The sequence below is a fragment of the Lissotriton vulgaris genome, chromosome 7 (assembly GCF_964263255.1).
Source record: "Lissotriton vulgaris chromosome 7, aLisVul1.2, whole genome shotgun sequence".
NCBI classification, from domain to species: domain Eukaryota; kingdom Metazoa; phylum Chordata; class Amphibia; order Caudata; family Salamandridae; genus Lissotriton; species Lissotriton vulgaris.
This window is the reverse complement of record NC_141695.1, coordinates 598,900,543-598,924,263: the sequence shown is the minus strand read 5'-3', so window position 1 is coordinate 598,924,263 and position 23,721 is coordinate 598,900,543. Positions and strand designations below refer to the sequence as shown.

Sequence of the window (23,721 nt, the reverse complement as noted above, 5' to 3'; positions counted from 1 at the left end):
CTGCGATACTACCGGCAGGCTGTGGAGATCTGCGGGGCCTGCGGCCCTCTGGACTTCCACTATGGCATGGGTGAGAGGACGTTGTGAGGCAGCACCGCCAGGGCCGCCACTACATCTGCAGTGTGGCCCACTGTCAGGGGCGCACGGTCCTCGGGAGTTTGCCTGCTCAGCGCTTTCACCCTGCGCTTACCCGGGTATACATCGCCATATATTGACACGGTGGGTGGCACTCCTCTTTTCGCCTCCTAAGGAGCTGTGCTCTATTACCTTGGCGTCGTCCTACTTTGCTGTGTTGGCTGCAGTGAAACAACAAAGCTGATACCCCTCCAGGGTCATCGTTGTGCAGGAGCTGGGACGTGACCTTAAAGCCTGGACTATCATCACCTGGCACAACAGCAAGTTTTATTCCATCGTCCAGACGATCGCTGCCCGGCTGGTGCAGGTACATCGCTGCACAGTCAAGCCATGCCCGACAGGTCCCGCACGCTCTACCTGGGTGACCCCCTGATGAGGGAGTTTGTTATTGCCCATTGCTGGATGCGCCACCAACCCTGGCCTAGCTTGATTTCCTGTTAAAAGACACACTGTAGTACTATTGCCTGCTGAGACCTAGACGACTGAGTGCTCCAGCTGACGCCTGAGTTGTGGGAAGGATTTAGAAGGGTGGAGAGCGAGACCCCACCACCTTGGCCGAGAACCGTTGGATTTCCGCTGGTTGCGGCCTGTTGGCGCTGAGGAGGGAACCATAGAGCCTCCCGGATCCTGGTAACACTACGCTGGGCTCTCCCTGGGCGCGAGACCAGACTAGGCGAACAGACTCTGCACCCGATGTCGGGCGGTACCCGAGTGCGGACCGGAACGGGGGAGCGCAAGCCTTACTGCTGCCGTCCAAACCCAAATTGGACAAAATGGCGAAGCAGGGGTTGGCAGATCAGACCTCAAGCAAACTGGATGCGGTACTTGACGCAATGGAGAGTCTGGAGGGAACCATCAATCAAACCCGTACTTCGCTGGAATCCAAAATAGACAAGGTAGCTATCGACCTCACTCATCCACATGCAGATCACCGGTAATTAACTGACCGTACTACTGCTTTGGAATCTACGCTTGCTGACATCAAACCGCAAGTGACACAAACAGAAAAACACGTACAAGACTTGCTAAACCATGTGGAGTTCCTAGAGGATAGAGCCGAGGACGCCGAAGGCAGGGTGAGATGCAATAATGTCCACATAGTGGGTGTACCGGAAAAAGGGAAAGAGCCTGCCCTGCACATTGAGACCTGGCTTAAGGATCTACTGCCGGAGGGGTCCCTCTCACAGCACTTTGTCATAGAGGTTGCCCACAGGGTCTCGGCGAGGTCACCCCTACAGGACCGAATCCGCTGCCCCTGCTCCTTCGGATTCTTAATTACCGGGATCGAGATACCATTTTGCAGGAGACCAGGAAGCTCCAGGTTATCCACATAGACAACTACATAGTAATGTTCTTTCCGGACTACACCATCCAGGTACAGCGCCAGAGATTTTCGTTCATGGCAGTAAAGAAGCGTCTGCGGCAAAATTAACTGAAATATTCTCTGCTGTTCCCTGCGCGACTACGTGTGGTTGCCAGCGATAAAAGGAACTTCTTTAACACATCGGAGGAGGCGGAAGACTGGCTGGATACCTTCAACAATGCGTGACCTCGAGAGAAAACTGGAACTGCAACACTACCGAAGCTGAAAGGTCCTTTTCGGCGTCGGCAGAGAGAGCGCAGTACTACGAGAATGGGGACACCACCTTCGCCGCCGATGGGCCCACGCTCGGAGCTGATCCTCAGCGGACAACGAGACGCCCTACAGGCAGTAGCAGAGATCAGCAGATCACCGAGGAGGCATCTAACTTCAGCCAATGAAACTTGTCTAGTGATGATGAACAGATATATGGCCTGCAGAATTCTCAGGACTCGAATGACCAACCGGATGTCACCCCGCAGATGGCAGACCGGATAGAATGAACACAGCAAGCTGCTGTATTTGTATAGACTACAGATTGAGGTATTGGGGTGTATGTGTGGGGACATGCCTTGTTGGACAGTTAGAGATCTGGGATGCAAACTGATATGATACTACACTATCTACTTACTGCTGGGATTGTCGTCAAACTTCATGAGGGAGGTGGTGGGACTCAAACGTATATATTGTTGCTGTTTTATGGATACCTAGGCATGTGACCCGCCTTCTACATGAACCTGAGTCAACATATGCAGTTTGCCCTATTTATATTATATTCTGCCTGTTGAATGGGGAGCCCCCGAGACGCTAGGCATGTAGATTGTAAACTAACGTTGTAAGAAACCGGCATTCTCTGACGACCAATGCAGAAAACTCGCTTCGTGACACAAGTTGCACTGAGTAACATCTTTGTATAGATTACAGAGTAAGCGAATGCCTCGTGACACAAGTTGCACTGAGGAACTCTATTTGTAGATCAACAGAAAAGCAAAAAGGTTTATTTTATTTTTAAGACTTGAAAGCGCAGTGACTGAAGCCTGTTTTCCCCATGAGAACCAGTGGGTCAAGTTACACATCCTTGATAAGGTGTTAACATTAGCTCTGAAACAACGAGTGAAGATACGCCACTTGGTCCCTCATTTTAGGGGTCATCAATATCCTTGGGTTGCCCTCTGTTTTAGTCCTGATGAAGACTCACATGGCCCAGGTCCAACTTACCTATAGGCCCTAAGTCGAAACGTCGACGCTCCTTCCTTTAAACCTGGATCCTGTGACACTATTTCATGTGCAAATAATTTTTGGAAGCCATGTTCTCCCCTTTTTGAAAAATGTGTATAGAATTGATACTGGAGGCCAGGTTATTGTAGGACGGTGAACTGTGTAACCGATCCTTTGTACAGTAATCTTGTGAATAATGTTATGTCCTTATCTGAACTTTTCCTTCCTTAATCACCCTACACTGTCCCAATCACTTTTTGCACGCTCTCCTTGGGCAACCTATAAGCTTCTATCCTTGGATAGTTGTGATTCTTTGTATTTAATGGAGATACAATGAATTAAAATTGTCCTTGATTTTGTAATTATCGCTGTTGCATTTTTCTCTTTTTGTGAATTTTGTGCATTTATTGATTAGGGTTGATCTAAGAGACATACCCTGGAATGGTATAGAAATATTTATCATGTACCGATTGATTCAGTTTAATGAAAAAAAGGGTCACAGACCAATGTTTTTCAATACTATGTTATTTTTGGGATTTGTTAATAAGACATCATCTGTTACGAGTGGACTGATGCAATGTCATGTGCTGCGAGTCAGAGTGCTAGGCAGGATGTATAATGTTAAGTTGCATTCAATATCAGGTCTATTCATACCTCAAACGACATCATATACAAATAGCTCTGCTACAAGAGACCCATGTGGCCAAATCAGAGATGAACATAAGTTACTTACCTGTAAACTGTGGTTCTCCAGTATTGGTGTCTTTCATAGATTCACATGCTTGAATATTCCCCGTCGTCGAAGTGGGAGTCCCACGGTACATAAAATAGCAGTAATATATGCATATACAAGTAAAATTATTATAATTATAAAAATACATATACATATATATAAAATACAGTAAACTCAAAAGTACCATAGAACTGAATAGGCCCATAGAAAGCCTAAGGGAGAAAACTCAACTTGGTAACATATCAGTGTCATTATGTTTTGGTCCAAATTCCAGCCAATCAGGCTGTAGTTCCCTCTAGAACCTTCTCCTCAAAAGCCCAAGACCTCAGATTTTCGTAGCACAGAGTAACCAAAGTGCCTGAGGAGAAGAGAGCCTCTGAGGGGAGGATGGGAGGGTCGAATGTGAATCTATGAAAGACACCAATACTGGAGAACCACAGTTTACAGGTAAGTAACTTATGTTCTTCTCCAGTATTAGGGGTGTCTTTCATAGATTCACATGCTTGAATAAGAGTAGAAAGCAGTAATCATATAGAAGTCATAAAGGTAACAGTAATTTCAAGCATATAATAGACATATCATATTAAAGAGAGATAACCTTTATGACAGGAGGCGGGTAGCAACAGAGGCTCACCTTTAATGGAAAAGATTCTGCAGCACCGCTTGTCCTACTGCTGCATCTGCGGCATCGGTTGACTGCAGACAGTAGTGCTTCGTAAAAGTATGGCTGCTCGACCACGTAGCAGCTCTGCAGATGTGTCGCAGAGGTACACCAGCAAAAAGGGCAGTAGAAGCTGACACAGCTCTAGTTGAATGAGCACGTTCTGGAGCTGGAAGAGGCTTGCCAGCTCGCTGATGACAAAAGGCAATAGTGGAAGAAATCCACCTAGTAATAGTTTGTTTGGTAACAGGTTGTCCTTTAGAGACCGGGCCATAGGCCATGAACAGTTGATCAGATTTCCTGTAGGATGCAGTGCGCTGAATATAAAACTTGAGGCAACGTTTTATATCCAGGGAATGTAATGAACGTTTCGCAGGAGTTTGTGGATCCGTAAAGAAGGTCTTTAAAATGACCGGTTCATTGAGATGAAAATCACTGGGAACTTTCGGAATAAATGTAGGATTAGTAAGTAGTGTAACAGCCTCTTTTGAGAACTGGAGAAAAGGAGGTTGAATTGTGAGTGCCTGAATGTCACGGACACGCCTAGATGACGTCAAGGCGAGCAATAGGGCAACTTTAAGCTTGCTGAATGGATGGGTTCAATAGGAGGTAGGAGGAGCCGAGACAAGACCAGGTTTAAGCGCCAAGTAGGCGGAGGACGTCGAATGGGTGGAAACATTCGGAAGAGACCTTTGAAAAACTGTTTAATAATTCTAGACGAATATAGTGAGGAAGAGCCATCATGACGGAAGCGGGATAGAGCCGCTAGAAAGACCTTCAGAGTGGAGTGGGAAAGTCCTGACTTCGCAAGGGATAAGAAGAAAGGCAGAATCTGTTCTGGTTTAGCGGTCATCGGATCCAAGGCCTTGGTGTGGCACCAAACACAGAAACGCTTCCACTTCAACTGATAGGTTTTAATGGTGGAAGGAGCACGGGCGTGCGCTAACACCTTTCTACAGTCTCCGTCGATGGTCAGACGCGCAAATTCATGGTGCTGCTCAGGTTCCAGGCATGAAGTTGGAGGTATGCTGGATCCAGATGGCAAATCCGCCCCTGCTGCATCGTGAGGAGGTGAGGCAATGGATGAAGCGGAATTGGCTCGCTCTGGGAGAACAAGAGAAGGTACGGGAACCATGGGCGCCTCTGCCACTTGGGTGCGATCAAGATGACTTGACAGGGTTGAAGCCTCATCCTGCGCAACAAGTTTGGAATCAGAGGAAGCGGAGGAAAAGCGTAGTTGAATGCGTTCAACCAGCTGATCGAAAATGCATTTCCGCTCGACTCTCTGTGGGGATGAAGACTTGCAAAGCGTTGGCATTTCATGTTGGTGATAGTCGCACAAAGATCTATCTGCGGATGGCCCCACTGGCGGAAAATGACCTCCAGAGTTGGTTGATTGAGTTTCCACTCGTGGTTGTCCGAGAAAGACCTGCTGAGTGTGTCCGCCAGAACATTGGAAACACCCGGCACATGTATGGCAGTGAGATGAATCTGGTGATGAATTGCCCAATTCCACATCTCCTGTGCTTGTTGGGAAAGCAAAAGGGACCTGGTGCCACCCTGCTTGTTCAGGTAATGCATGCTGGTGGTGTTGTCTGTTCTCACCAGCAGAGATTGACCTTGAACGATCCGTTGAAAAGACTTCAGGGCCAGGAGGATCGCCAGACGTTCCAGGCGATTTATATGCCAAGTGCGTTGGACCGCAGTCCATTTTCCTTGTACTGACAGGCCTTCGAGATGTGCTCCCCAGCCCTCCAGGGATGCATCGGTTGTAAGCGTCAGAGTTGGAGTAGTGTCTTGAAAAGACCGACCTTTTGAAATGTTTAAAGGGTGAGCCCACCACTCCAGAGCCTTTTGGATGCGGGGCGTAAGAAGGATCTGGTCGTTGAACGATCCTGAAATCTGCTTCCACTGCTTGTCTAACTCCTCTTGGATGACCCTCATATGTAGTCTGCAGTGGGGAATCAACTGTATGGCAGAAGAAGCCATGCCGAGGAATGATTTCAACATCCGGACTGAAACGTACAGTTTTGACTGGAGGGATCGTACCATCTGGAGCATGCTGTCTTGTCGTTCCTGGGAGACAAAAACCATGGCCAGATGAGAATCTAGAGAGGCTCCTAGAAAATCTCGCCGTTGAGATGGGCGAAAGTGTGACTTCTGGCAATTGATGGAAAGGCCCAAGTCTTGAAACAGGGAGAGGCAAGACTGTGTATGCTGGATTGCCAGTTGAAGATTCGGAGCCTTTATGAGACAATCGTCCAGGTAAGGATAAAATTGTATGCCTCGTAGGCGTAGAAAGGCAGCTACCGGGGCCATGATCTTGGTAAAGACCCTCGGTGCTGAACGGAGGCCGAATGGTAGGACCTTGAATTGGAAGTGCAGATGTCCGACTGCGAAGCGCAGATTCTTCCTGTGTCTGGGGTGAATTGGCACATGGAAATATGCGTCCTGGAGGTCGATCGTTGAGAAGAATTCCCCTGGATTGAGGTAATTCAGGATTTGAAGCAGAGTTAACATCTGAAAGGTTTTGCAAATGATGAATTTGTTCAGGGCCCGTAAATCCAAAATTGGACGCCATTCTCCCGACTTTTTCCTGACTAAGAAAAACCGGGAATAGAATCCCTTGCCGCGTTGACCTAGCGGCACTACCTCGATGGCCCCTTTTTGGATCATTAATTTTACCTAGGCCAAAACTTCTTTGAGGTGGGGGGAGGGTGGTCCCGAAGGTGGACGAGTGGGAGGGAATTTTGTGAACTCCTGGGTATGGCCTTTGGAGATAACGTCCAGGAACCATTGGTTGGAGGTGATTTCGGACCATTTGCAAAAGTACTTTAAGATGCTACCTCCAAGATGCACAGTTGGCAGACGAAAGGAACTGAGACTGTCACTGTTTTGTTGTTTGCGCCCCTCTATAAGTTGTTTTCCGTTGGTATGGTCTGGAGGAAGACTGACAATTTTGGTTTTGTTAAGAACCTCTCTGCCGGTTATCGCCGTAGGTATTGTATGAGCGATACTGGCCTGATCCACGAAAAGTAGAGGAGCCACCGCCTCTACCTCGTGCCCCCCGAAAGGGCCGCTTTTTATATTAGAGAGTAGCTAAGGACTTTGCGGTGTCAGTGTCCTTTTTGATCGCCTCAAGAGCATCGTCCACATGCTTGCCAAATAAAGACTCTCCATTGTACGGCAAGTCGAGGACTTGTGCTTGTACTTCTGGGCGAAATGTTGTAGATTTCAGCCAGCCTTGACGCCTCAAGGCTGCAGCCCCAGCTAATTGGCGAAAGCCCGTGGATGAAATGTAGAGCGCACATTCGATAATTTCAGACAAAATGACCTCTGCCTCTTGGATAATAGCCTGCGCTTCTGCACGGATGGCCTCAGGCATTTGAGGAATCAGTGCGGCAATCTCGGACCACATTTGGCGGTCGTAACGGCCCAGAATTGCCAAGGTATTTACCGCTCTGACAGTAGTGGCCGCCATTGTAGTAAACTTTTTTTTTCCTATAGAGTCCAACTTGCGGCCTTCCTGATCAGGAGGAGACGCGAGTGGTGTAGCCGGATTACGAGATCTTTTCTGTGCTGCTTGAGTAATAACTGACCCTGCTTTTGGTTGTGACAAACAGGCTGGAGCGGACGCTGGAGCCTTATATTTTTTGTCTAATCTGGGCAAGACTGCAGGTACTGAGTTAGGATGTTCCATGAGTTTAAGTCCCTCTGACCAAACAAAGTCAATAATTGGAATTGTGTGGGATTGTCTTTGTGAAACGTCCTTAAAATCATACAGGAAGCATTCACTTTCATGTTGCTGTTTTACGACAGTGAGATGAAAGCGTTTCGCTGCACGGACCATTAAATTATGGAAGTTTGCAATGTCCACTGGAGTCTATGCAAGAGGTGAGGTGGGCGGAGTGGAAGGTGTTTGAGCCCTGTAATTGTCCCACTCATTCATATCGACGTCATCGTCGTCATCAGTATCGTGAGGAGCAGGATCCTCATTGTCAGGTCGAGTTCCTTCCGGTGACGCAGGTGGAACCGGAGCAGGTGCTTGTAGGGGTTGAGGTTGAGGCTGGGGAGGAGGTTGTGATGCTGACTGGGGAGGCAGGTGTAGGTGGAGGGAACCTGAGGTTATAGTCATCAAGCATGTGCTGCAAATTTGTGACTAAAGATAAAGGTATTTGTGTAACAGGTTCTGAAGTTACTGTCTCTACTTCGTCAACAGGAAATAAATCATTCCCACTTTCGAAGTATTCCTCTTAGTCACCCTCATCACTGTACTCCTGGCACTTAATGTGCAAGTCAGATGGACTAGATGCCTGTCCGAACAGTTGTTCCACCTCCGATTCATGGTCGGATTCTTCTCCACCTGATTGAAACAATTTTTCAGGAAGACGTGCTCCACTCCTTATTGGACTTATTTGAATGAGAGGCACAGTCTTCAAGGTAGAAGCAGTAACCACTGTAAAAGTGGTAGCTGAGGCCAGAGGAGGATGAGATGCCGACGAGCCCGTTGATGTAACAGCAGTAGTCGTACGGCCAACCTGAGGCGCAGAAATTGAAGATTTTTTCGTCGTCGACGAAGATTTCTTGTCCGTCGACGGAGCCGTCGACGATATTGAAGGTTTGGTCATCGATGACGAAGTAACCGTCGACGAGCTAGCTGTAGACGGAGTCGTCGTCGCTGATGCGATGGCCGTCGACGAGGATGTCGTCTACGCTGATGGACCCGTCGACGAGCTTCTTTTAGATGATTTGGTCTTCGTCGTCGGTATTTGCTTCGACGACGGAACCGTCGGCGGTGTTCGCGTCGACGATGGGAGCGTCGACGATGATTTCTTAGTCGACGGCATCGACTTGACACTCGTCGACGAGATCTTAACAATCGACGTAATGGGTCTTGTCTCCTGGGCTGTCGTCGACGAGGTGATCGTCGCCGAAGCAGCAGTGGATGACATAGAACATGTCGTCGTCGACATAGAGGTTACAGACTTAGTCGTCGCTGAAGACATCGACGGGCGCGTCGACAAGCCCATCGACAAGCCAATGCCGGATTTCTGAGAGGAAGGCAAGGCTTTGGGCACAGACGTCAGAGAACCAGGTCCCGTAGACGTGCCCTGAAGCAAATCCTGTGGGGAAACAATCCTGGAGGATTCCAACAGTCTACTCTTCTTAAGAAAAGGAGATGGAACCTCAGTTTCAGACCCACGCTTCTGAGAGGATCTGAAAATGCCTGAAGAAAAACTTTCCACATCAGAAACCACAGACTCTGAAGTCTTCAACTTCTGTAGCCACAGAAGGAGACGGGCCTCTCTATCCCTCAGAGTCTTGGGAGGAAAAGTATGACAGTACTTACAGTTCTTAACCTCGTGGTCTGGGTAGAGACAATAAATGCATTTACTGTGAGGATCCTCATGGAAAAGGCGCAGTTTACCACAGGAAGGGCAGGCTTTAAACAAAGATTTCTTATTTGAAGACATTTTTGAAGAAATAACAGCTAAAGTTGAAGAAAAAACTGAGCAGAGCTCAGGGAGACTCCCTTCAAACTCGGTAGAAAATCTAAGGTCTAGGGCTTCTGAGAAGGCTCTAGAGGGAACTACAGCCTGATTGGCTGGAATTTGGACCAAAACATAATGACACTGATATGTTACCAAGTTGAGTTTTCTCCCTTAGGCTTTCTATGGGCCTATTCAGTTCTATGGTACTTTTGAGTTTACTATATTTTATATATATGTATATGTATTTTTATAATTATAATAATTTTACTTGTATATGCATATATTACTGCTATTTTATGTACCGTGGGACTCCTACTTCGACAACGGGGAATATTCAAGCATGTGAATCTATGAAAGACACCCCTAATACTGGAGAAACAGCGCTTACACCGTTGCTGGGGCGGCCAACTGTTCGCCACAGGGTATTCAGCTTTTGCACAAGGTGGGCTAATATGGGTGAGGGCGGGTGTTCCACTCAGTCACAGTTGCTGGTAGACGCAGAGGGAAGTATGTAATAGGGGCGCCCTGGATGGCCGACAAATAGTACTTGCATCACTATGCGCTTCAAATACAGAACAGGCTGCATTCCTCAACAAGGTATCACACACTCTTGCGCCATGGCACGACATCCCCATGATACTAGGGGGCGACTAGAATCGCTTCCTTGACACGCCACTAGATCGATCCTTTCCGCCCCTTCCAGGTACAAGCACACACCATGCTATGAAGGCTTTAGAATTGGGCTACACAATGGCACTTGAGGGATGCCTGGAGGCATTGTCATCCCCACGACAGGGTATGTTCTTATTACTCACGGGCTCATGACCTGCACGTGCGGTTAGACCGTTATATGCTCTTGGATGCACTGCTCCCCCATGTGTCGGCAGTTTACTATTTAGGCAGAATGCACTCTGACCATAACCCACATGTTTTGGAGGTGTCATGGAAGCGCCCCTGCCCGCCAAATCCAGGCCTGGCGGCTACAACCAGATCTTTTACTGGATGCGCCCTTCCGGGACCTACTGGCTGCTGATGTCACCAGGTGGAACGCGTTGAAAGTCGTGATTAGGGGAGGCTGCCTAGGTGCGCAGGCAGGCATGGGGCGGCAGCTGGAAGCAGACCTCACGCGCCTCGAAACTGACCTGCTTCACAGGGAGGGAGAGGCGTTGGAAGGTAACACTGGTCCTTCAGAACACCTTAGGGAAGCACGTTCTAGATTACTGGACCGACTCCGTAATTTAAACTATGCAGCACACTAAGCGCGCACCCATCATATGGGAGACAAACCCGGCAGGTTGCTGTTGTGGCTGATACAGCAAGACATGACTACTGCACCTGTGACAGCAATACAGAATATACAAGGAGCCATGGTGCACACCCAAACTGACATCCACCACACTTTTGAGGAACACTACTCCACAATATATAGATCTTATCTGATAGCTACGGATATAGACGTACAGAATTTCCTGTCCACACTAACGTTGTTGCAGCTTACGGACTTGTCAGCAGGGAGAAGGAGGCGCTCCTCTGTTGCCGGAGGAAATCAGGGATAGTATCTACTTTCTATCGAATGGCACGACGCCGGGTCCGGATGGGCTGCTGGCTGAATTTTATAAGGCATACTCAGATGTACACGTACCAGAGCTGTTGCGAGTATATGCGGCAGCGCTGGAATACTCAACGCTCACCCCCACACAAAACGAGGCAACACTCAATCAATCAATCAGGAGTTTGTTAAAGCGCAACTATTCACCCGTAAGGGTCTCAAGGCGCTAGGGGTGGGGGGGGTGCAGGTTCCATTCCATCAAGGAGGGGGTCTGTCGAAGAGCCAGGTTTTGAGGTTTCTTGCGAAGATGGGGAGCGATGTTGTCTGTCTGAGGTGGAGCGGAAGGGTGTTCCATGCTTTGGCCGCGAGGAAGGAGACGGAGCGACCTCCCGATCTGGTCTTTCTGGTGCGGGGGACCTCAGCGTAGGAGAGCTGAGCTGATCGTAGGGTCCTTTGGGGTGCTTGGAATTTGAGCGGCTGTTCAGGTATGCTGGTCCATTGCCGTGGAGGGCCTTGTGTGCGTGGGTGAGCATCTTAAAGGTGATTCACGCCTCGACGGGGAGCCAGTGGAGTGTGCGCAGGTGTTGGGAGATGTGGCAGTGTTTTGGCAGGTTGAGGACCAGTCTTGCGGCGGCGTTCTGGATGTTCTGTAGCTTGCGGATGAGGTTTTTGTTTATTCCGGCATAGAGTGCGTTGCCGTAGTCGAGTCTGCTGGTGACCAGAGCGTGAGTGACTGTCTTTCGGTGTTCGAGGGGGATCCATTTGAAGGTCTTACGAAGGAGGCGGAGGGTGTGGAAGCAGGAAGATGAGACAGAGTTGATCTGGCGGGCCATTTTGAGCTCGGAGTCCAGGATGATTCCCAGGTTGCGTGCGTGGTCTGTGGGGGTTGGCGGGTTTCCGAGGGCGGTGGGACACCAGGTGTCGCTCCAGGCGTCGGGGTTTGGGCCCATGATGAGTACTTCTGTTTTGTTGGTGTTTAGTTGTAGGCAGCTGTTTTTCATCCATTTGGCGACGGCTTCCATGCCTTCTCGAAAGTTGCGTCTGGCGGTGTTGGGCTCGTTGGATAGGGAGAGGATGAGCTGGGTGTCGTCTGCGTAGGACACGATGTTGAGTCCGTAGGTTCTGACGATGGGGGCAAGTGGAGCCATGTAGACGTTGAAGAGCGTCGGGCTGAGGGAGGAGCCCTGGGGGACTCCGCAGGTGGTAGGTGTGGGGTCTGAGAGGAAAGGGGGGAGTCTGACCCGTTGCGTCCTGCAGATCCAGTCGAGGGCCTTGTCCTGGATTCCTGCGTCGTAGAGTCTGCGTATTAGGGTGCGGTGGGAGACTGTCGAACGCCGCTGATAGGTCTAGGAGGATGAGGGCTACTGTTTCTCCTTTGTCCAGTAGGGTGCGGATGTCATCTGTTGCGGCGAGGAGGGCGGTTTCCGTACTGTGTTTTTTTCTGAAGCCGGATTGGGAAGAGTCGAGGAGGTTGTGTTCTTCAATGAATGTGGCGAGTTGGCTGTTGATGGCTTTCTCGATGACTTTCGCTGGGAAAGGGAGCAGGGAGATGGGTCTGTAGTTTTTGAGGTCGGTGGGGTCTGCTGAGGGTTTCTTCAGGAGGGGGTTGACCTCGGCTTGTTTCCAGTCGTCGGGGAACGAGGCGGTCGCCAGGGAGCGGTTGATGGTGTGGCAGAGCATGGATGCAATGGTGTCAGCGGCTCCGTTGAAGATGTGGTGGGGGCAGGGGTCCGTGGGGGCCCCTGAGTAGATTGACTTCATTGTCTTCAGTGTGTCTTTGGTGGTGAGGGCTGTCCAGTAATCAATCTCTGGTTTCCGGGTGTCGGGGGTGGTTGGTGAGGGTTCAGTGTGTTGGTTGTCTTCGTCGAAGTTGTCGTAGATGCTCTTGATTTTGTGGAGGAAAAAAGGTGCTGAGTTTGTCGCAGAGGTCTTGTGAGGGAGGGATGTTGGTAGACTCGCTGGTGGGTTGGGCGAACTCCTTAATGATGCTGAAGAGTTCCTTGCTGTTGTGTGCGTGGGTGGAGATTGTCTTCAATAGCTTTTTTTCTCGTTTCTCTGATGAGTTGATGGTGAGTGTTGGTGGCGGCTCTGAAGTTGTTGTGGGCTTCTGTGGATTTGGTGTTTCTCCAGGCCTTTTCGAGGCGGCGGCATGTGCGCCTGGACTCTCGAAGTTCGGTGGTAAACCATCTGGCTTTCTTGGCACGGGTATTGTTGTTTTTCTTGAGGGGGCTATGGTGTTGGTGCTGTCCGAGATCCATCTATGCAGGGTTCGGGCTGCGGTGTTGGGGTCGTCGTTTTCCGCGATGGTTGGGGTGGAGTTGTTGAGTGAGGAGATGAGCTGGTCGTCGGTGATTTTGGTCCAGTTTCTTTGTGGAAGCAGGTGCTGGTGTCTGTGGATGGTGGGTGTTCTGAAGGTGAAGTGGACGCAACGATGGTCGGTCCATGGGAGTTCGGTGGTGTGGCTGAAGGCGATGGAGTTTCCTGTAGTGAAGAGGGGGTCGAGGGTGTGTCCTGCTGAGTGCATGGGCTCGGTCACGATCTGGCAGAGTCCAATGTTGTGGAGGTTGTCCAGGAGGCATGTGGTGTTGGGATCCAGTTGATTGTCGAGGTGTAAGTTGAGGTCTCCCAGCAGGGTGTAGTTGGTGGATGCGATGGCCGGCGGGGAGATAATGTCCGTGCTGGAGTTGGCGAAGGGTCCGCGGGGTCCAGGGGGTCGGTAGATGAGGGTTCCTCGAAGGGCGGCAGTGGGGCTGCCCAGTATCATGAAGTGAAGGTGTTCCATCAGTTCTGTGGACTCGTCAGGGAGTGTGCTCAGGCGGAGGCTGGATTTGTGGACAATGGAGATTCCTCCTCCTGGGTGGGTGTTGCGGTCCTTCCTGTAGATCTTGTATCCTTGGGGGATGGCGATGTTCGGTCCTGAGGTGGCGTTGGTCCAGGTTTCGGTGAAGAATGCTACGTCCGGGGTGGTGCTGTCGAGGAGGTCCCAGATTTCTGTGGCGTGCTTGTGGAGGGATCGGACGCTGAGGAGGATGCATTGCAGGGTCTTCGGTTCGGTTGTGTTTTTGTGGGCGGGTTGTGCTGGAACCGTGTTCTTGGCGGCGCTGCCGGTGTGCCGGCAGCGGTGACAGCTGAAGGGTCCATGAGTGTCGGCTGGTTTCTCTTTTGAAACCGGGCAAGAACCTTGAACTCCTGGGCTGTTACCATCCATTGGCCCTGTTGAATACGGATTATAAAATTCTTGCCTCAGCCCTGGTCAAAGGCATTGCCCTATTTGTGCCAACTCTGGTATATGCTGACCAGAACGGATTTGTACCCACCAGAAGCACATCCCTAAATATTCGAAGACTATTTTAAATTCAACAATATGCCACGGAAAACTGGCCCATATCTGGCTGCCTAGTGTTCGACCTGGAGAAGGCTTTTGATTAGTTGGAGTGGCCTTACCTTGCAGCGGTCTAACGTAAATACGAGTTGGGGGACGATTATCTACAGCTGGTGCAATTGCTGTACCAGCGCCCCACAGTGCGGGCACGTAAGGCATGCTACTATCAGACGAGATCAGGGTGAGACGAGGAAATAGACAGGGATGCCCCCTGTCTCCGTTACTCTTTTCCCTAGCTAAGGAACCATTGGCGGCTCTCCTCAAGAGGGTGGAGTGGAATGGGGCATCCCTTTGAGCGATGGCCTACATACGGTATCCCTATATGCGGAAAACCTGTTATTGTATATACGATATCTTAATGTGTGCCGCCGGAGATATCCGCATTATTCTGCAGGTTTGAGGCGGTATCGGGCTTCAGGGTAAACTGGGCCAAGTCAGGCGCTTACTCTTTCCGTGAAGATGTAGCTGTAGCCGATATAATCGTTAATGGAACTGCACTAAATTGGCATCCGACTACGCTCAGGTACCTAGGAATATATATTTACAGGCCCCGGCCGATATACTGGAGGGAAATCCAATTCGCGCCATCTCCTCAATAAGGGCACAGATGCAATTCTGGAAGTCCTTACCGCTCAATGTGATGAGCCCTGCTACCTTAGCCAAAATGATAGTACTGTCCAGGTTATTATATTATTTTGCGAATCTTCCAGTATATGTCCCAGTGAAGCTTTTTAGAGAATTGGAGGGGTTATCCGTGGCTTGACTGGAATGCGGGGCGGCCCAGGATAGCACTGCAGAAATTATATGTTCCCCCCGGAGTGTGGCGGCTTAGCAATTCCTCATTGGGAACAATATTACTTAGCTGCACAATTACAGTGGATCACAAAGTGGCTAAGCGGCAACAATCTGGCGGACAAGGCAACCAAAAGGAATATGCTACTTACCAGTAAGCATCTGTTCTTGGCATGTAGGGCTGCTGACATTCATATCTGTGCATAGATCGCCGCCTAATGTTGGGTCCGGATGATTGCATGTTGTCCTGGAAGAGGCTTCAAAGTATCACGAGATAGGTGGCTCCTGCCTTGGACTACAGTGCGCATGGGCATTCTCTCCATCCTCAGATTGTTTTTCGCCATTGTGGCAGAGATGGAGTATAGTACAGTAAGAGATGTCCATGTGAAGCGTGAATGCTGCGGCTGCAACAGGCACCGGGGAGGTGGGTGGGCGATATGAATGTCAGCAGCCCTACATGCCAAGAACAGATGCATACTGGTAAGTAGCATATTCCGTTCGAGGAATGTGGGCTGCTGAATTCATATCTGTGCATAGAATGTATAGCAGTATCTCCCTTAGCGGTGGCTACCTGTGTCAGTCGCAGCAGTCTGGAAAAGAGTTTTGAGAACAGCCTCTCCTACAGCAGCTTGCTGTTTTGAATGTACATCTACACAGTAGTGATTGGTAGATGTATGTATGGTTGACCATGTGGCTGCTCTTCAAATTTCGTGTAAAGGAATATTTCCTAGGAAAGCCATGGATGCCCCTAGTTTGCGTGTAGAATGCGCCCTAGGGGGAACTGTTAAGGTGCGTTTTGCTTTTAAATAACATATCTGAATGCACTTAACAATCCATCTGGCTATACCTGATTTTGAAATGGGATTACCTTTGTGTTGCGGTGCGAAAGCAACAAACAATTGTTTCGTTTTTCGAAATGCCTTAGTTATGTCTATATAGTATAGGAGAGCTCTCTTGACATCTATGTCAAGAGAGTATGCAAGGCCATTTCAGCTACTGTTTGTGGATTCTGAAAAGAACACTGGCAGTTCGATGATTTGATTTAGGTGGAAATGTGATACCACCTTTGGCATGAATTTAGGGTTTGTTCTGAGGACTACCCTATTTGCATGAATTTGGATGAATGGCTCTTGAATAGTTAGGGCTTGAAGCTCGCTAACTCTTCGAAGCAAAGTGATGGCAATAAGGAAAGCCACCTTCCAAATAAGAAATTGTATTTCGCATGAGTGTAGTGGTTCAAAAGGTGGTCCCATAAGTCTGGTTAGAACAATGTTTAGATTCCAGACTGGTGAAGGTGGGTGTTTTGGAGGAATTACGTGTTTGAGTCCCTCCATAAACGCCTTAATTGCTGGCACCCTAAAAAATGAAAGGTGTTGCCTGTTTTGAAGATCTGCAGCTAACGCAGCTAAATGTATCCTGATGGATGAATAGGCTAAATTGCAGCGTTGTAGGTGCAATAGATAGCAGATGATGTTTTGAGAAGAAGCATCAAGTGGGTTTATATCATTGTTTCTGCAGTAAATGACGAAACGTTTCCACTTAGCTGCATAACATGCCCTGTTAGTGGGTTTTCTTGCCTCCTTGATAATGTTCATAAAGTCTGGAGGCAAGTTCAGGTATCCAAACTCTAGGATCTCAGGAGCCAGATCGCCAGGCTCAGCTAGTGCGGATCTGGATGTTGGATTTCTCCATGGCTCTGAGTTAGTAGATTGTGTGTGAGTCTCAGTCTTTGATGAGGCACCACTGACAGTTCTAGGAACGTTGTATACCATGGTTGCCTCGCCCCTGTGGGAGCAACTAGGATTAGCGTTAGTGAGTGTTGGTGTAGTTTGCGCGCCACTAGCGGTATTGATGGAGCTGGGGGAAAAGCATATGCAAATTTGCCTGACCAGTTCATCCATATCGCATTGCCTTGCGACTGTGGATGTGGGAAAATGGTGGCAAAGTACTGGCATTTCGCATTTTCGCTTGTGGCAAACAGGTCTATCTCCGGATGTCCCCACTTCCGGAAGAATGGCTGGAGCACTTTGGGGTGAATCTCCCATTCGTGCATTTGTTGACTGTGCCTGCTGAGCAGGTCGGCTACTTGATTGTCCTTGCCTGGGAGGTGCTCTGCCATAAGAAATATGTTCCTTTGAATGGCCCACTTCCACATTGCTTGAGCTAAGTGCGACAGCTGTGGAGAGTGTGTTCCTCCCGGTTTCTGAATGTAATACATAGCCGTCATGTTGTCCGCCCGGATCAACACGGTTTTGTTGCATAAGTGTCTTGAATGCTTTCAGAGCTAGAAAGATAGCCATCAGCTCCAAAAGGTTGATGTGCATCTTCTTCTGTTGTACAGTCCAGAGTCCCTGTACTGTGTAGTGTAGGGCATGGGCTCCCCATCCTAGTAGGGATGTTTCCATGGTTAACACTATTTGTGGGACAGGCTCTTGGAACAGTCGTCCCTTGCAAAGGTTTTGTGGATTCCACCAATGCAGAGAGTTGTATGCACGACTGGTCACCAACACTAGGTCTTTTAATTGTCCCTGAGCCTGGTTCCACTGCCTTGCTAGGCACTCCTGTAGCGACGCATGTGTAGTCTGGCATGAGGGACTATGTATATGCACGAGGCCATCATGCCTATTAGTTGCATGAACCCTAGAAGCCTAAACTGTGCAGGAGATGGATGGTTTTTGACATGTGGTTGGCACACTGCTGGGCCGATGGCGCTTGTATTAGCCAATCGTCCAGATATGGGTACACATGGATGTGATGCCTCCTGAGATGTGCCGCCACTGTAGCTAGAAATTTGGTGAAGACGCGTGGAGCTGTTGTGACACCAAATGGTAGTACTTTGAACTGGTAGTGCTGACCTTGTATGGTGAACCTGAGATACTTTCTGTGAGCAGGGTGTATTGGTATATGAAAGTATGCGTCTTTGAGGTCTAGAGTTGCTAGGAAGTCTCCCTTGCAGAGCAATGGTAAGACTTGCTGGATAATGAGCATATGAAAATGCTCCGACAAAATGTACAGATTGAGGGGCCTGAGGTCCAATATTGGTCTGAGAGACCAGTCCTTCTTTGGAATTAGGAAGTATAGGAAGTATACTCCTGTTCCCTGATGTTGTAGTGGGACTGGTTCTATGGCCCCCTTTTGCAGCATACTGATGACCTCTTGCTGCAGTAGTGTTATATGTTCCTGTGACATAGGACGGTGCACGGGTGGTATGTTGGGTGGGGTTGAGGTGAGTTCTAGGCAATAGCCATGTTGGATAATTTGCCTGACCCACTTGTCTGTTGTGATATTTAACCAGATTGGCAGAAACTGTTGTAGTCTTCCCCCGACCGGTGTTATATGTTCTGGGGGTAGTGCCAAGAAGTCACTGTTTGGTGCCAGTGGAGGATCTACTTGCATTGCCTCGACGACCCCTTCCTTTGGTGTTATTGCTCCTGTATCCACCCCTGTTGGTGTTTTTGTTGTACGTGGATTGCGTGTTTGTTTTGTGGGTGGAGGATTGCTGTGAGGTATTACTTCTGGCTCCTCCTCTATAATTGGAGCGACGAAAGGAGCTCCGGTGTTGATGGGACTGGAGAGATCCCATGGACTTTGCTGTTTCCGCATCCTTTTTCATTTTGTCCAGAATTGAGTCAACTGCTGGACCAAATAAAAAGTCTGGGTTGATAGGCTGATTAAGAATAGTAGATTGGACTTCATTCTTAAAACCTGATATGCGGAGCCATGCGTGGCACCTTAGCAGTACGCTTGCATTGATGGATCTGGCAGCTATATCAGCCGCGTCTAGGGCACATTCAATTGAGGCATTGGTGATGAGCTTCCCTTCTTGTATTCGTTCATCTGCCTGCTGTTTATAAGGATCAGGTAAGTGTTGGAGAATTTCTTCTAAGCTGTTATAATGCGCCCCGTCATATCTGGCCAGCAAGGCTTGTGTATTGGCAATTCTCCAAGAGTTTGCTGCTTGAGACGCTACTCTATTGCCTGATGCCTCAAAGATTTTTGACTCTGTCTGGAGGAGCAGCTTCTCCGGTAGTCTGGAAGTTAGCCCTTTTATGTGCGTTGGACACCACTAGGGAGTCCAGGGGCAGCTGCCCTTTTATGTATGTAGGGTAGACAGGTGCAGCCCTATATTTCTTTTCAATTCTAGGGTTAATGACCCGTGCCCTGGCAGTGTCTTAAAAAATATCATGCGCATGTTTCAAGACGCCCTTTGACATGGGGAGTGTTTTTACATGTCTCTCAGATGTTGTGAGTGTATCAAAGAGAAAGCCTTCTTCAATAGCATCAGAATGCATATCTATGTTATGGTAGGTAGCTGCTCTATCCAGTAAAGAATTAAAAGCCACAGTATCTTCAGTGGGTGATGGCTTAGTTGGGTAAACTGCTGGTTCTGTAAGGGCATTATCTGGTTCTCCTCCTGCACCCCATGGCTGTATGTTTGGGTCCTCAGTTGGGGTTTGTGGATACCCAAACCCCACATCTGCATCCTGATCTTTATCAGGGTTGTATTCAGGTGATGTTGGGGCATCTGGGGTTGTAGGCAACAGGCCCTATCGTGGTATATCGTCACTGGATAAAGGAACGCATGCCAGTGGGGGCTCATCTGTGAGCTTTTAATGTACCAACAGTCTATTGAAGCACTTACAGGCATTCAAATTTCTGCCCAAGACTGCAACTCCCATGATGCCCAGCGCAGCATCATGCAGATCAGCCCATCAGAGGGCGCGCCATGGCGCATAAATGGAGACTTTACCTGGGCGGTGCTGATTTCCTGCCATCATTAGCCTTTGAAGAAGAGTGTTATCTCGAAACGCGTCGGCGAAAATGTTGTCAGGAGTGTGAAAGGGGATCGACTGGAAGGCGTTCCTGTACTGTTTATTGGGGCAATGCTTGAAGCCCTGTGCTGGTGTGTGAGTGCTCTTCAAACTGACCGAACCAAGCAGGAGCTTTGATGTATTGGCGGAGTTCGTGCCTCCGAGGGGCACCATCCCATGAACCTGGGGGCCACAGGGGTGTGTATACAACAGCCCCTATCGTGGTACATCGTCACTGGATAAAGGAACGCATGCCAGCGGGGGCTCATCTGTGAGCTTTTAATGTACCAACAGTCTATTGAAGCACTTGCAGGCATTCAAATTTCTGCCGAAGACTGCAACTCCCATGATGCCCAGCGCAGCATCATACAGATCAGCCCATCAGAGGGCGCGCCATGGCGCATAAATGGAGACTTTATCTGGGCGGTGCCGATTTCCTGCCATCATTAGCCTTTGAAGAAGAGTGTTATCTCGAAACGCGTCGGTGAAAATGTTGTCAGGAGTGTGAAAGGGGATCGACTGGAAGGCGTTCCTGTACTGTTTATTGGGGCTATGCTTGAAGCCCTGTGCCGGTGTGTGAGTGCTCCTCAAACTGACCGAACCAAGCAGGAGCTTTGATAGATATATATATATATATATATAGAGAGAGAGAGAAATATTTATTTTGTACGACAGAATTAGTCCATGTGCAAATACAGAGTAACAGATTCCAATCATCCTACTCCCAACACCACGTCCTTTTCAAGCCCCTTGCTTTACCTCCAGCTTTTCAGCTAAAAGCCCCTCAGTGCCACCAGACCTCAGTCTCATCTGCATTAACTCATCAATTGCGCACTGGTCCCCTAGAAGGAAATAAACAGAATGTAAAAGGAAGGACAGGTAGAGCTCAGCACTTTAAACATTTTTAATTGTCATTTCAAATTCTACTTAACCAGAATTGCAATGCTTAATATACATTAATGAATGTCAGCTGTCCAGTTTCCTATTTGAAAGGAGTAGACGGAAAATGCATTTAACTGTAATTTTAGCTCTTCATCACAGATATTCTCTCTGACTCCATAGCAGCAGAATAGTTATATAGATGTGTGGGATCCTCTGCACGTATATTGAGAAAAAAAAACACTAAACTAGAACACATGTTCTTAATAGACTTTTTCCAGTTTTGAAAAATGCAACCAATAAGCCAAATCAGTTCAAGTGCATATGACTGCAACACAGGTTTTCCATCTTTTCAACAAAAAAAAAGGGAAAATGAAGCTTCAAATATAAACAAAGTACAAATCTAACACTATCTTTTAAGAATTCTCGAAGCTGCATCTTCCCATCATGCTCAGCAGGGTCAGTAGCAGAATCAATTTTGAAGGTAAGGCAGTAAAAGGATCTGCCTTAAATAATTCTCTCCGAGTTTTGATTGGAGGGCAGGGAGGATATTTATGTTTTCATAAAGAATTCCTATTATGGGTTACATGTAAGTCGTTTTTCATTCATCATGGGATTCTCTCTGATATCACAGCCTTCAATCAGATCAGCAAATCTTTGATAGCAGGTCAATCAAAAAGATGCCACTTCTGTCAGCAAACATGGCTTTCAAGTGCACTTAAATAGTCAAAAATATGAAGGCCAGATTTGGACCAGTAAGAAAGATACAACAGTAAATTTTGGTTTTCAAAAGTGGCCAGGTCCACGCATTTACCTAGGTACCAGAAGCTGAATATCTGCCACTTAAATGCAAATGAAGATGTAATGGAAGAGCCAGTTGAACTGTTTATTATCTGTTAGATTTAGGTAGCTAGCCCAATAACCCGATTTCCCGATTGCACATAGAGTCTTTGTTAGACATGGGGGTCTCTAGTTGGCAGGTTGTTACCTTGTCCAAGTAGGGACCCTTCTTCGTAGTCAGGATAAGGAAGTTACACTTCTAAAAAAATAAAATAATAAACTGCTCACCCCCTTGGTAGCTTGGCACAAGCCGTCCGTCTTATCTCAGAAGCAGTGTGTAAAGCAATTGCACATAACCAACAGTAATACAGTGAAAACACTACTGAAAAACATCACACCAGTTTTAGAAAAATTGCCAATATTTATCTGTGCAAACCAGAACAAACGATAAAAATCTAATGTACAGTTTTATATAGTCCTAAAGCAAAAATAGGATTTAACAATAGTCCCTTGAAATCGATAGCTCCATCCGGGGCTATCACGGTGTCATGAACAAACACATACAACACTTCTGGCTATCTGCGGCGGCGCGGGCCAGCTACGATGTCGGGAAGACCCCAAACAGTACCGTTAGCTATGCAGTGTTTCGGTGACCTCGCGATAAGCTCTGAAGAACTGGCGTCGGCAGTCGCCAGTTCCAGAGGACGATGCAGGAGCAGTTGGGTCCTTGAAGTCACACATGTTGCAGGTCGAACTCCGTGCAGTTGAAGTCGGGAGCGCGGATGTAGCAGTATGGCGTGCGGTGCTCTCAGGTCGTGTTGCAGTCAGTGGCGCAGTGACGGTTGATAAGCAGCGTCGGTGAGACCAGGGCTGCAGTGCTAAGTGGGGCATGCTTGTCACGGTCTGTGTAGGTCCCGGTGCAGGCAGCGGAATCGTTGCTGGGGCGCTGTCATCGGGAGACCTAAGGTTGCGGTGTGAAATGGGGCAATGAGGAGTGTGGGGCGCACAGGTTGCAGGGCAAGCAGCAGCACCAGTGAACAATCTGGAGTCGATAGCGCTAGTGCCGGTGGTCCAAGGCTGTGGTGGGGGACAAGGCAGTGCTTTGTTTAACTTTACAAGCGGTGCCCCCAAACCACAGTAAACACGGCTGCGTCGGGGTCAGCTTTGAGGATCATCGTCTGTGAAACCAGGGCTACAGTGCGAAGCGGTTCGGTGCTCTGTGTTCTCCACCAGCGGTGTCGACAGGTCTTGGTGCAGGCAGGGGCATAGATGACTGTGTACTGGCATCGTCAGGGAAGAGAAGCAGTGTGGAGTGCGTCACCCACAGGTCCTGGTGCAAGCAGGGGCTCCATGGTGTCGGTGAGACCAGGCCTGCGGTGCGAGATGCGGCGGTGCCATATGTGGTGCCCTCTGCTGTGCCTTCAGGTCAGGGAGCAGACAGTGGCATTGTGGATGGCGTCTGTTAGCTTATTCTTCTGATGCAGCACAAAACAAACGGTTCCCAGTGCTGCTAGCAGATGAACTTGAAGTTTTTGTTGTCCTTTAGACTTCTTGAACAGGGGGAAAGCTCTACCTCAAGCTCTTGAAGACACTCCAAAAGAAGATTGCAGAAAGTTCAGTCCAGTCCTTTTTCTGCCCAAGATAGAAGCAGCTACTGCAGGCCAACATAGCAAAGCACACAGCAAAGTGGTAGTCTCTCCTCACAGCTTCTCCAGCTCCTCTTCTTGGCAGGTTCCTTGTTCCAAAAGAGTTCTCAAGTTCTGGGGTCAGAGACCCAATATTTATACCACATTTCCCTTTGAAGTTGGTACAGACAAAGAGCCACTGGCATACATAAACCAGTTGAGCCTGGCTCAGGCAGGTTCACCACAGGAGGTGGAGACAACTTTGTGTTATGTAGACAAAGTCCATTCAGGTGCAATCGACAAC

At 48.7% G+C, this 23,721-nt stretch overlaps 1 protein-coding gene across 2 annotated transcripts in view; it reads right to left on the bottom strand.

The window, feature by feature from the left end:
- SRP68 (signal recognition particle 68) overlaps window positions 1–23,721 on the bottom strand; it is a 280,497-nt gene that overhangs the window by 101,360 nt on the left and 155,416 nt on the right. For both annotated transcript variants that reach the window (XM_086930712.1, XM_086930713.1), the window contains exon 7: window positions 20,893–20,975. In XM_086930712.1, the coding sequence (XP_086786838.1) occupies window positions 20,893–20,975 (83 nt within the window). The remainder of the gene's footprint in view (window positions 1–20,892; window positions 20,976–23,721) is intronic.